Source organism: Mastigoproctus giganteus, chromosome 7, assembly GCF_048544385.1.
Source record: "Mastigoproctus giganteus isolate SK-2022 chromosome 7, ASM4854438v1, whole genome shotgun sequence".
Lineage (NCBI taxonomy): Eukaryota > Metazoa > Arthropoda > Arachnida > Uropygi > Thelyphonidae > Mastigoproctus > Mastigoproctus giganteus.
In genome coordinates this window covers 54,033,140-54,046,532 of record NC_143581.1, presented here as the reverse complement: position 1 = coordinate 54,046,532, position 13,393 = coordinate 54,033,140, and the positions used below count along the sequence as shown (strand labels likewise).

The 13,393-nt window shown below is 36.4% G+C and overlaps 1 protein-coding gene across 1 annotated transcript in view; it reads left to right on the top strand.

The window, feature by feature from the left end:
* Positions 1-13,393, top strand: part of LOC150082901 (lysine--tRNA ligase-like) — an 85,785-nt gene that overhangs the window by 58,478 nt on the left and 13,914 nt on the right. The window contains exons 11-12 of the mRNA XM_090376903.1: positions 10,922-11,007; positions 12,734-12,819. Of these exons, the coding sequence (XP_090233029.1) occupies positions 10,922-11,007; positions 12,734-12,819 (172 nt within the window). The remainder of the gene's footprint in view (positions 1-10,921; positions 11,008-12,733; positions 12,820-13,393) is intronic.

The window sequence follows — 13,393 nt, the reverse complement described above, 5'->3', positions numbered from 1 at the left end:
GATTGTTCGAGACTGGTTCGCGGAACATGAGGAAGACTTCCAGGTATTGCCCTGGCCTCCAAATTCTCCAGACATCAATCTCATCGAGCATCTGTGGTTTGTTTTGGAACAGCAACTCTGATCTGCGGCATCTCAATCACAGATCTTACAGGAGTTAAAGGATCTGCTGGTTATGTGTTGGTATACCAGGTACCCCAAGACACATTTATAAATCTTGTAGAGTCCATGCCTTGCTGGGTACAAGCTGTTTTTGCTGCACGTGGAGGACCAACATCATATTAGGTAGGTTGTCATAATGTTTTGTCTCATCAGTGTTGATAGCATAGTAGCACACTGACAAAGGAGAAATGGCTGATCAGAGTTTACTGACAAATCCTGTGGAGAAGCTTGCTGTTGGCCCCAGTAGAGGTCACTAGTTATTGGATGACTATAGTGCCCTGGCCTTCTCTTGATCTCAGAACATCTTGACTATTTGACAGAAGCTGTGGGGCTCTGCATGATTGATATAGAGGGGCCTGAATGGAGAACTGGTAGTAGAGATTATGGCTAGGGAAGAGGAATATATCCAAAAAAAAAGCAGGGGCTTTTTTTCGGAAAATATTTTCCAGAATGCTGAGGAAGTCCTCCTAAGAAAGAGATAAGTCTGGAGGTCCTCCCCCAAGAAGTTATTTTAGAAAATCGTGTCAAATTTTCAAATTTTGTGAGTTTTACAAAGCCTTAAACATCTGAGGTCTAAAGAAAAAAAAAATTTTATTATTTTAGCTGCTTGCCCCACACTCTTGCTTCTTTGTTGCAGTATGTTTAATAAAGTCACATTTTCCTTTATTTGATACTTCAATAATGTCTCAGACTTACACAATAAACATTATGCATTCTTGTTCCCCAGTGATTCTTTTAAATAATGATGTTATAAGCACTAATTTGACATTCAGATTTTGAAAGTATAGAAAATCAGACAAAACCAATTGCTAAAACTAATTTAATAGGTATTGTTTATTATTCAAAATGTTTTTATAAGATTTCCCCAGTTAAAAGCATGTTATCATATTTCTTATTGCGTTTTTTTTTTTTTTTTTACTGTTTATGTTTGGCTGCATGATGGCAACTGAATATGCCATGGTTTTTTAAAGCATTTTAATGATTAATTAACCATTGTGATTGGCGAATTCTTCAGCAGATGAGTCACAAAGTCAAACTGTGCATCCAGCTTAACTCCAATGCACAACACATCAACAGCATTAGTAATGATAAATAATTTTTTTTATTTTAAATACATGATTTTTTATTTTTATTTCTTTTTATCTTCCAAAACACTGTTCCAGCAGAAAAAAAAAACCCTGGTTAAGTTGATTATTTTTGAGATGGGGTGGTTCTCCTAGTGCCTCATGATAGACTGCTTGAATAAATTGAGCTGGAGGAAATGGTTATTCTTTATATGTTTCAATTGAATTTGATTTATAATCTCGATTAACTTCCTCCTTTTTAGGTTTTGATCAGCTGGTACTATTTTTGGGGGTAGTTTTAAGAGTAGTTGTCTGTGCAGAAACGTTGAGGTGCATGACGAAGCAATTTCTCCTTTTCTGGTGTTCTTGGCATGCTTCTATACGAAGCTGAGAAATGAAAAAGTACAATCTGCAGTTTTCCTCTATGCAGTAACATGATACCATCCCTCCAGAACCACATATCTTTTTCCATATGGCTGAGATACTCTGAGAGAATTGCTTGACAGAAGACCACATCACAAGTCATCCATTATTTAATAACCTTTCCTAGGTCTAATAGCAACCTTTCCCCAGATCATGTTTGCTGGTAGATTGGCCCTGGGTGCCAAGCATTTCTGTGATCAAGTGATATTGCTCTGAATTAGCACTCTTTCTTGAAATAGAAATCGTTTCCTTATTTAAAGTATCATTAACACCTAACTAAACTATAGTAAAGAAATTAACTTTACTATGTACCCAGGAATTTACTAGGTACATAGATTTGAATATAACTGATCTGAGATATGAGGAATCTAGTCCTCCTGGAGATACAATTAAAACGATTAGAAAAGGTGAAAGACATGATTCTGTCTCCACAAAGAGACTGAAAACAGATATAAAAGCTTTAAATGCCCCAACTTACCTTATTATACACTCAAACACTGAGAAAATGTTACCTTTTCTCATACAAAAGACCCTTGAGAGTTATGTTAGCCCACCAAAAGTTAAGAGATTAAAATCAGGCAATATTTTAGTAGAAACGGTCCACTATAAACATTCTGAAAGATTGTTATAAATGTCAACCTTTGCAGGAATACCAGTAACAGTATCCCCTCACAATACCTTAAATACCTCAAAATGTGTCATTATGGAATGGGACCTTCTAAATGTACCCGAGGAGGAAATGCAAAGCGAACTTCAGGAACAAGGAGTCATAAACGTTAAAAGAATAACAATTAAAAAAGAAGGGAAAATCTCTCCCACTAGGAACCTGATGCTCACTTTTAACACACCAAAACCACCCAGATCAGTAAAAGCTGGATATCTACATTGCAATATTAGCCCATACATCCCGAATCCTCTCCGCTGCTTTAATTGTCAGAAGTCTGGCCACTCGCAGACTATGTAGAAGTAAGGCAACATGTGCAAACTGTGGTTCTCAAGAGCACGTCACTTCTACTTGTACAGCAGACAACAGACAAACATAAATGTGCAAATTGTAAAGAAGGGCATACCACTAATTCAAGAGAGTGTGAAATCTGGAAGAAAGAAAAAAGAATCCAAAAGTACAAAGTGGAAAATGGCGTTTCATACCAAGAAGCAATAACAATAGCCAGAAAACAAACCAAGTTATACTCAAGTTAGTAGTACAATCAACTCTGGAAATGAGATTTCCTAATTCACTATCTGTTGAAACACAAACAAAATTCCTCCAAGAAAATCAATCTCAGAATGGACTCGCAAATTGTATAAAACATCTCCACCACAAAAGCAACAAGAAAAAATTATCAATACACCTCTGTCTTTTCCACCAGAAAATGCAGAAAGTGTAAGAAGAAAAGTAATCAAAGAAAGCAAAAGTAATACAGAAAGAAAAATGGCAGAACAAATGATACAGAGTTAATAAACCTCAGAGAGGATCCCGTACTCAAACTTTTTATCAAAAAAGAAATGAATACGGGAAGACCCCAGTTTCCAAATAAAGATAAAACCAAGGCTAACAAAATGAAAACAGCCCCAAGGAAACAATCTGAGGGATTATCTAACCCTAAATGACAGATACGATTATCCAGTGGAACTGTCGAGGGTTTTTCTCAAACATTAATGATATCATAGACCTCATTACCCAGTATCATCCAATAAGTCTCTGCCTATAAGAAACATATTTAAAATTTCAGGACCACAATATAATCAAAAATTATACAATATATAGAAATGACCGCATATCAGATACAACAACGCGAAGAGGAGTTGCAGTATTAGTTAACAGACATGTGCCATCTCAAGCAATGCAGTTGACACACCCTAGAAGCAGTCGCAGTCCGACTAGCAATAAGCTTCGATATTACCATAACGTCAATATATATACCTTCCAGTCAAGGTTTCCCATTGAAAGATTTCGAAGAGCTGATTGTTCAACTACCATTTCTGTTTTGCATTTTAGGTGACCTAAATGGACATCACCCACTATGGGATGATCCCAAAATAGATCAGAAGGGTAAACAAATTGAGAAAATAATAAACAAGAACAACCTCATGTTCTTGAGGTTGTTCCCCAATACTGTTCCCAGAGATCCAATGGATTGTGCATCAGAACCCATTGAGCAGTGACCACTATCCCATAATTTTGAAAATTACAAAAAAAACCCCATGCCAAGCCACCAGGAATCCTAGATGGAAAATATATGAGGCAGACTGGAAAACCTTCAGAAAATTAGCAAAACTAGACTGAAACATCATTAAACAAGAATCAGTGCAAAGAGCAGTGGGCTATGTCACAAATACCATTCTTCAAGCAGTGAAAAAGACAATACCTAAAATGTCTTCTAACATTAGAATATATCCAAAACCATGGTGGAACAGCGAGTGTCAGGAAGCTAAAAAAGAGAGAAATAGAGCATGGAATCACTTTTGCAAAAATCCAACAATGGACAATCTGATACAATTCAAAAGAGCCAGAGCTAAGGTCAGGAGAGTGCACATAATCAACAAAAAAGCGAATTGGATCAAATTTGCATCCACTATAACCAGTTCCACACCTGCTACACTTATCTGGAACAAGATCAGAAGAATGACAAACAATTCCCAAATAAATCCATTGCCACTACTAAATTGGAAAGGACAGTTAGTCGCAAATATCTCAGATATCGTCAACGTGCTCGGCGAAAACTTTGCCAATACATCTGCCATTTGCGCATACTCAACTGCTTTCAAAACTTACAAGAAGGAAGCCAAAAAAATAAACCTAAAAATTTCCACCAATCACCATGAACAATACAACTAGCCACTCACAGTAGCAGAATTAAAACAAACCCTGCTACAGATGAAACAGAGCACAGTTGGTCCCAATGAAATACATTATGCAATGATACAACAATTAGATGAACAATCTCAATTAGCCGTGTTAGATTTATTTAATAAAATATACCTTGAGAATACATTTCCAGATCATGGCACCACGCAATAATACTGGCTTTCCCGAAGCAGGGAAAAGACCAATCAGACCCACAGAACTTTCGCTCTATAGGGTGCCTCCATAGCCAGGTGGGCAGGAGCAGCAGTGCGTAGCACACGCTTCTTGATTAGATTGGGGTTCGAGCCCGTGACCACCAAATACGGAGGATGCGGAAAGGTCAGGGAATGACCAGCGCATATCCCCGGAGCAATATGGTCTTAGTTGCTAATGCTCCTAAAAACCAAATAACAACAACAACTTTCGCCCTATCACTTTGACCAGCTGCTTGGGCAAGATCTTGGAGAAAATTGTCAATAATAGACTAACATGGTATCTAGAATACAATACCTTCTCAATTCTGCACAATGTGGCTTTCGGAAAAATCGCTCTACCTTAGATGTACACATACATCTGGAAAATCAGGTAAGAAACTCTTTCCTCAGAAATCAACATCAAGTCATAGTTAATTTTGATATTGAGAAAGCATGTGATACTACGTGGCAGTATGGTATCCTTAGAGGACTACACCAACTTAGTCTTAGAGGACACCTACCTCTACACATAAGCAATTTTCTTAAAAATCGAACATTCCAAGTTCGAGTTAACAATACACTTTCCACAACATACTCTCAGGAAGAAGGAGTCCCTCAAGGATCTGTACTAAGTGCCACACTTTTTGCAGTACACTTCAGCAGAATAACAGAACAAATACCAGCCAACATTATCACAACTGTTTATGCAGATGACTTCTTATCAAGTGCAGCATATGAGAACGATAGAACGACAATTGCAAGTAGCCATAAACAAAGTCATAAAATGGACAGAAAGAAATGGACACAGAATTTCCACAAAGGCCGTACGTATACATTTTTCAGGAAAAGGAGTCTCCATATTGATCCCGAACTCAGGCTGAAAGGGCAGATCAACCAGTTAAAAATAGTGTCCGTTTTCTAGGGCTTGTTTTTGACAGAAAATTAACCTTTTTGGAGCACATTAGTCACTTAAGAGTTCCGTGTCTAAAGAAAATGAATATCTTGAAGGTCCTGTCCGCTATGTCCTGGGGAGCGGATAGAACAATACTATTATTATTATATCGCCTACTCATTCGTTCCAAGTTAGACTATGGTGTCCCAGTCTATGACTCGGTGAGACCTAGTGCCCTGAGATGGTTTAACCCAGTACATCACTGCACACTCCGAATAGTTCTTGGAGCTTTCCGTACTTCGCCTGTGCAGAGCCTGGATGTGGAAGCCCAAGAACCTCCGCTACAAATCAGAAGACATAATCAATTACTTTCCTATTAAACTAAAATAAAATCCCTACCGGGTCACCCCATACAGGAAATTCAACAACAAAGAATTAAAAAACCTTCTCCTCAGTAGAAATCTTAACCTCGATAATATAACTCCACTGACGAAGCAGTCTACACCACCATGGATCATCAAACAGCCTACATATGATTTCTCCTTCTACATTTGGGACAAACAAGCACTTCCACATATCAACTATCAGCATCTGCATGCTGCTTATAAGTCGCAGTTTTTAGATCGTCACTTCCTATATACAGATGTTTCAAAAACTGATTATCATGTGGGAGCAGCAGTTTACACATCTGATGATGCCACCACATCCCAAAAACTCCCAAAAGACTGTAGCATTTCTACTGCAGAACTGCAAGCCATAATGTTAGTGCTAAACCAAATTGAACACTGAAGCTCACCAAACAGCATCATTTTTACTGACTCCCTTAGCTCCATGATGGCTATACAAAATGTAAATTCTAATAAACACCCACTGCAACAACAAATTCAATGCCGAGTATCAAAGCTCTTTGAAACAAAGTTATAACATAAGATTTTGCTGGATCCCAAGTCATGTCGGAATATATGGTAATGGACAAGCAGACAAAGCTGCTAAGGAAGCCAACAGCAACATTTTTTCACCAAATCCATTCCTTACACATATTACAAAAAAGTTATTCATAGCAGCGGGATACACCATTGGCAACAGCAATGGCAAGTTCTTAACAATAACAAATTACACCAAATTAAAAGTTTACTGCAACCATGGAAATCCAGCAAACAACAAAACAGACATGACAGAGTGATACTTGCAAGGTTAATTGCATGCCCATTTCAGCCACTGTCATCTTTTGCGAGGAAAAGATCCTCTCCCCTCTATGTCCTCTCTGTCACACACAACAAACAGTAGATTATGTACTGATTACGTGTCCAGCTTTTACAGATGAGTGCCAAAGTTGCTTCAAAGAGTTGATAACGAAACATCACTTTCTCACTCTCAAAATGTACTGGAAGATAGAAAAAACATAGCAGAAGTTTTTCAGTTCGTCAGGGAAATAAATTTCTATAATCTAATATGAAACCAAATATAATCTTTTCAGTAAGCTATAGTTACTCCATGACTCTTGGAAACTATTCGCAACAAAATACGAATACAAACAAAACTGTTGTAAAGAACCTTCCAGGCGTATTTTAGCCACAGTAGCTCTTACACCAAGAATTTCTAAATCAATCAAGCTGGTAGATCTTTAGTTCTTTGTAGTGTTCTGTGCAGTAGCATATCAAGATAATATCAAGTAAATGTTATCTTGATATGATATGTTGTTGTCAATATAATATGTACTGTCAGTAATTTCCTATTTATACCCTGTACCCCAGGCTGTATTATATTTATACCCCAGGCTGTATTGGAAGTGTCTGTATATATATATATATATATATATATATGTCTACCAAATTTACACAGTGAAGTGTTCCTCGTAGTAGTATACTTATTTACTTATGTTATTATTATAACTGGTTAGATTTGAATTATGTCCCTGTCATATTTCTGTAAGAGACGTTTGGGACTATAAATAGTGACACACACTAGTTAACGATAGCACTAATATTATTGTTAAGTAAAACGTTTGCGATGACAGCAAAGCACAAAAATGTTTTGCTGACCTATAACATTATCAGTCTGTAATCAGATGTACACTGCCCTACTGTTAATATTCGGGCACCCCTCCATGAATGGAGAAACAGGTCCTATGCATGTACACACCACAGAACCTGCTATAAATATGCACACTGGGCTTTGAACAGACAATTGCAAAAGTGGGCATGCAAGATGACACAGTCAACAGTTCAACAGAATTGATCACCTCAACAAATGCTAGATGCCGATTAACATGGTGTAAGGAGTGCAAATTCTGGACTGTAGAGCAGTGGAAAACAGTCCTATGGACAGCCGAGTCATGGTTTGCACTCTACTACTCTGATGGCCATTCTTGGGTGTGGCAAATGCCAGGGGAACAGTTCCTGATTGTATCCTCCCAACAATAAGTTTGGTGGAGGCAGTTTCATGGTATGGGGCTCCTTTTATGGTTTGGCTTGGCCCCATTAGTCGTTATCAACAAAACCATGAATACTGTGTAATACCAGGACAACCTGAAAAATTATGCACTTCCAACATTATGGCAATACTTTGGGGAAGGCCCATACCCGTATCAGCAAGACAACGTGCCATGCCATACTGTTCGGGTCATAACAGATTGGTTTGAGGACATGGTGTGGAAAAGTTGGATTGGCTAGCCCAGAGAACTGATCTGAACCCTGTCGAGCATCTTTGGGATGTATTGGATCATTGGGTACGTGCACATTGAGATTATCCAAAGAACAAGGCTGAACTGGTGGCTGTGTTAAAGGCCGAGTGGAGGAACATATCACTTGACATTTATAAAAAGCTGGTTGAGAGTATGCCACGAAGATTGAAAGCTGTCATAACAGCAAAAGGTTTCGGCACAAAACATTAAATGACACATCAAATAAAAGCTCTGTTTTTTGTCTAAAGGCAGGTGTCCAGATATTAATGGTAGGGCAGTGTATATTAGACTCTAAAGATATATAGTTTTTTTGCATTCTGTTCACTTTGCCACACTGTTTTTAATTATATTTTTAACTTCACTGAGCTTTTCGTTGAAATGCAGAATTCTCTTTGATGGCCTTATGAGATAATATTAGGAGCACTTGGGAACCTCTGTTAGGTTCAGTCCAATTTATTATTTAGCAGTTGGGTTATGGATCAATTGTAGAACTGTGTTTTTGAAATAGAACAGACGGTTGACCTTACTGTAGTACCCATGATGGTCTGTAAAGATATCGTCACTTTTTCTATATAGTAGAAGAGAGGTGAAGGAAAAAAGTAAAAAAAAAAATTAGGATATTGTTAAAGCAAAATGGAAAATGTTAATAGAGATGTTTTACAGGAATTTGACACTTGAAATAAAGGGAAATTAGGAGAACAAACAGAAATCTTGTAATTAGTATTAGTAGTGACAAATGACATCAAAAAAAAAAAACCTACCCACATCACTGGTCTATAACATCCTTTAATATGTCTTTGTCTAGTTCTATCTTGAATTTATTTAAACTACTCACTTTCACAACAATAGATGGAAATTTGTTCCAACAATCAACCCCCCCACTGGGTAAAGGCAAACTTCCACATATCTATTGTGCAACCATCCTTCCTCAGTTTGAATTTATGCCCTTCATGTGTAATGTGAAGAAGAGGAAGCATTCCATTGAAAGCCTTTCTTGGTAAGACTTTTGTTCCCTTCATCAATATTGTTGCCCTTCTCTGAAACCATTTCAGCAGATCTACATCCTTCTTAAAATTAGGTCTGCCGACCTGTATGCAATACTCAAGATGCAGCCTAACCATTGCCTTGTATGATGGGATAATTACCTCCTTGACAAAACCCCATGAGCTGTCCTGGTGGCATGTCTGCACCAGAGTAAAAAAAAAAGGTGTATTGCTAAAAGAAATAGTACCAAAACACTCGTCATAAAAAAAATAGTACTGGAACGCTTGTTCTCCAGAAGACTATATGATAACGCCACATGGACTGTACAGTAACTGAATCAAACTTCAGACTCATGGTTCATAAAACAACCAGTTCTAGCATCCAGCTCATGGCGAATAAAAATGCAGCGTTTGCACGCATCACAGTATATCTCATTCGTTGGATCTCTTTATCTAACCCATTGTAGGCACCTCCGTAGCCATGTGGGCAGGAGCAGCAGTGCGTAGCACACACGTCTTGATTTGACCGGGGTTCGAGCCCGTGATCCACCAAATATGGAGGATGCGGAAAGGTCAGAGAATGACCACTGCATATCCCTGGAGCAATATGGCCTTAGTTGCTAATGCTCCTAAAAACCAAATAACAACAACAACAGGACTAACACATTGTACTTTAGTAAGAAACATTCAAGTTTCATTGCGAAATTTATATTTTTGTTTTTAAATAAATAATTTTTAAACAAATCTATTAATTTTAAAGATTACTATTAATATATATTTTTAGTAAGAATGGGTAAAATAGATATTTCTCCCTTCACTTTGATTATGCCATTGTTTCATAATATTAGGTGTATAAATTTAATGATTTTCTATGACATTTAGAAAAAAGTACCGGAATGTTCCGGTGCATTCCGGCCTGAATACACCACTGGTCTGCACTACTCAGAGAACTTCATATCTGACTGTACAATTACCCCCAGATATTTTTCATTTTCCACTACCTTCAGTGTAGTACTACCCAGTTGGTATGTTAATATGTTGAATAAATTTAGAGAAAATTTAGACAAATTATTAGTGGATACAGCCTGGCGATGTGGGAAGTTTTTTTTTTTTTGGCTGATGATGTATAAGCTTGTTTCCTTGTATCATTTGCCAGTACTAATACTTAAGATGCTTAAAAGTGGATTTTAAGAAATTCCCCTAGTCACTGCCCCGAAATCACTTCTCAGTCTTTTGGTTATGATAAAAGTGTAGTCACTGTCTGTGCAGAATATGGGCCTTTCAAAATGAGTATTGTTGAGGTCACTATACTGTCATAGAGGCTTTTGAATTAATATCTATTAATTCAAAAGCCTCTAGTGGATCTATAAATCTATCTTATATTGTTCGTCTCTTGTGAACAACATCACATTTCCATTTTTAGAAATTATCTATAATCTTGGCTTAGTTTTTATTATAAAATCATAAATGTGCCTTATGAAACATTTAATTACACCTGAGAATCTAATTGAAGAATGTATAGGCATTACTGTTTGAAGTAATGAATATTTCAAATACCGAGCATGCAACATGTCATTTTGCTTTAATTATTAATTTCTCTTAGTATTATATTATGTATATGACATTAATTTTTAGTTTCTAAAATTATTTTAAAATGATTAAACTTTCTTTTTAGATTCTAACAAGATTTTATCAAATTTATGTTTGAAACATGGTATCCAACATTTTCTGCCATGTTCGAATGCAATGCTACTGGATAAGGTAATCATAATTTTCAAATTAGTTTATGTTAATTTTAGCATTGTTAGAATTAATTTTTAAGTTCCATTTTGTGAATTTTTAGTAGTTATTTATTTAATAAGTGTGCACCTTTTAACCTGAAGTTTTGGTACACATAATTACTGTATTTACTCACATACTTTTATCTGTTGTATAAAATTTTTTTGCTTCCATTTTTGAAAAGAAAATTACTGAAAAAATACATTTGTTGTAATTTCTCCCATGTTTATCTTTAAATATTCTTTTGATGACATGGTGTGCAGGTATATCAAGAAATGGAAATTGATTGAAGTAGTAGTAGTGGCATGTGATGCAAGAAAGCAAGTGTATGAGCTTATGCAGCATCAGCCAAAAAAAAAAAAAATTTCACACAACCCTCTAAATGTTTGTTCATTTCCTCCTTAAATTTATTTAACCTATCAACTTCCACAACAATAGATGGAAGTTTGTTCCAGCAATTAACCACCTGCTGGCAAGACAAATTTCCACACATCTATTCTACATCTGTCTTTCCTTAATTTGAATTTATGCCCCCTTAGGTTCGTAATCTGAACAAGTGGACGAATCCCATCAGAATTCAGCTTTCTCAACCCATTCAAGGCCTTATAACCTCAATCAGATCAATTGCAGTGGCTGGAGACTAGGCACAGGTGCCTAGTCTCCAGCCACTGCAATTTTCAGAACTTAAGCCTCTCTTGGTAAGAGGATCCCTTCATTCCCCTCACCAATCTTGTTGCCCTTTTCTGTACATGCTCAGGCAAATCTACATCCTTCCTAAAATGAGGCCTCCAGACCTGTATGCAGTACTCAAGGTGTGGCCTGACCATTGCCTTATACAGAGGGACAATCACCTTCTTTTCCCTGCTAGCAAAATTCCTATATATCATTGACAAAACTCCCATGACCTTCCCTGGCAGCCTGTCTGCATTACTCAGAAAACTTCGTATCTGACTGCACAATTACTCCCAGGTATTTTTCATTTTCTACCACCTTAAGTGTAGTACCACACAGTTGGTACGTTTCTCTGGGATTATTTCTACCCATATGCAGTACTTTTCATTTGTTAAGGTTAAACTTCAGTTGCCACTTCTCAGCCCATCTGCCCAAATTTTCTAGATCCTGTTGCAGTAGCACTAGTCACAAGTGACCATTATTTCACCAATTTCCTTGTTTATCTTAGTTTACCTTCTGAGAAATAATATTCTGTCATGCACTTGTCCATTTTGGTATTATTCTTTTTTGTACCTTCTCCAAATAATAAATGAAATTATACTGAAGTAACCTTTTCAAAAATAATTTCTGTATATAGTTGGTAGGAGGAATTTATTTTGCAGGGATGGCATACATTTGAACAGAGGTGCCTTGGTCCTTGCTTATGTCATTATTTGAGAGGACTTGAGTTTTTCCCCACATCTGAATTTTCTGTTGTTACCATGCCCAGATATTTTGCAGTGTGAGAAAGGATTTGCATACTATTTTTCTTATGAAGAGTCAATACTGATAAGAATTTGCCATGATTCACTAGATATTCATCTTTGTTTATGTTTTTAAGACTGTTCCAGCGATATGTGCAATATCCTTAACATTTTATTGAAACAGTCTTAGATGAGTAAATGGAAGTTACTGGTAGTATTTATATAAAAGAAATGTTTATATAATAACAATAATTTTTGTTTATGAATAATTTTTGAATATTTTTGTTTTTTAGCTTGTTGCTAATCTTTTAGAAAAGAATTTTATTAATCCAACATTTTTGTGTGATCATCCCCAGATTATGAGTCCACTTGCAAAAGAGTAAGTATTCTTGAGTACAATATCTAAAGCATTCTTTCTGTTATAGTGAAATATTGCTCTTCCATCCTTGATCCATTCAAAATAAAATTAAAAAAAAAAAAAGTAGGCAATATAAAGTAACAAGTTTAAGTTAAGAAAATTTAATTTTAAAGTTAAGTAATAATGGTAGATAACTGTATTCTCTCTTATGCAAAATGTACATTATGTTCTTTTCACATCCAATGCAATATGGCTTTAGATGCTAATGCATTATATAAATTGTAATAACAACATCTTTTCATGTCACATATCTCTACCCTTTCAGGAAACAAAATGGTTACAGTTGCTGTCCTTCCATACTTCTGGAATGGCCTTTTTTTGAATTCTGTCAAGACAGGAGGAATTATTTTTGTGAGCTGTTTTTTTCACTGTTGCTGAATTAGTCAATCTTGGGTGAGGGCAACATAACCCATCACCTATCAATTCCAGTTTTTAATCTAGCAAAAGGGCAAACTGACCATATAATTCATGCAATTTACAAATGGAATACACTGCTGCTCCTGTTATGCCGCAAGTCATCAGTCTTTGTCATTTA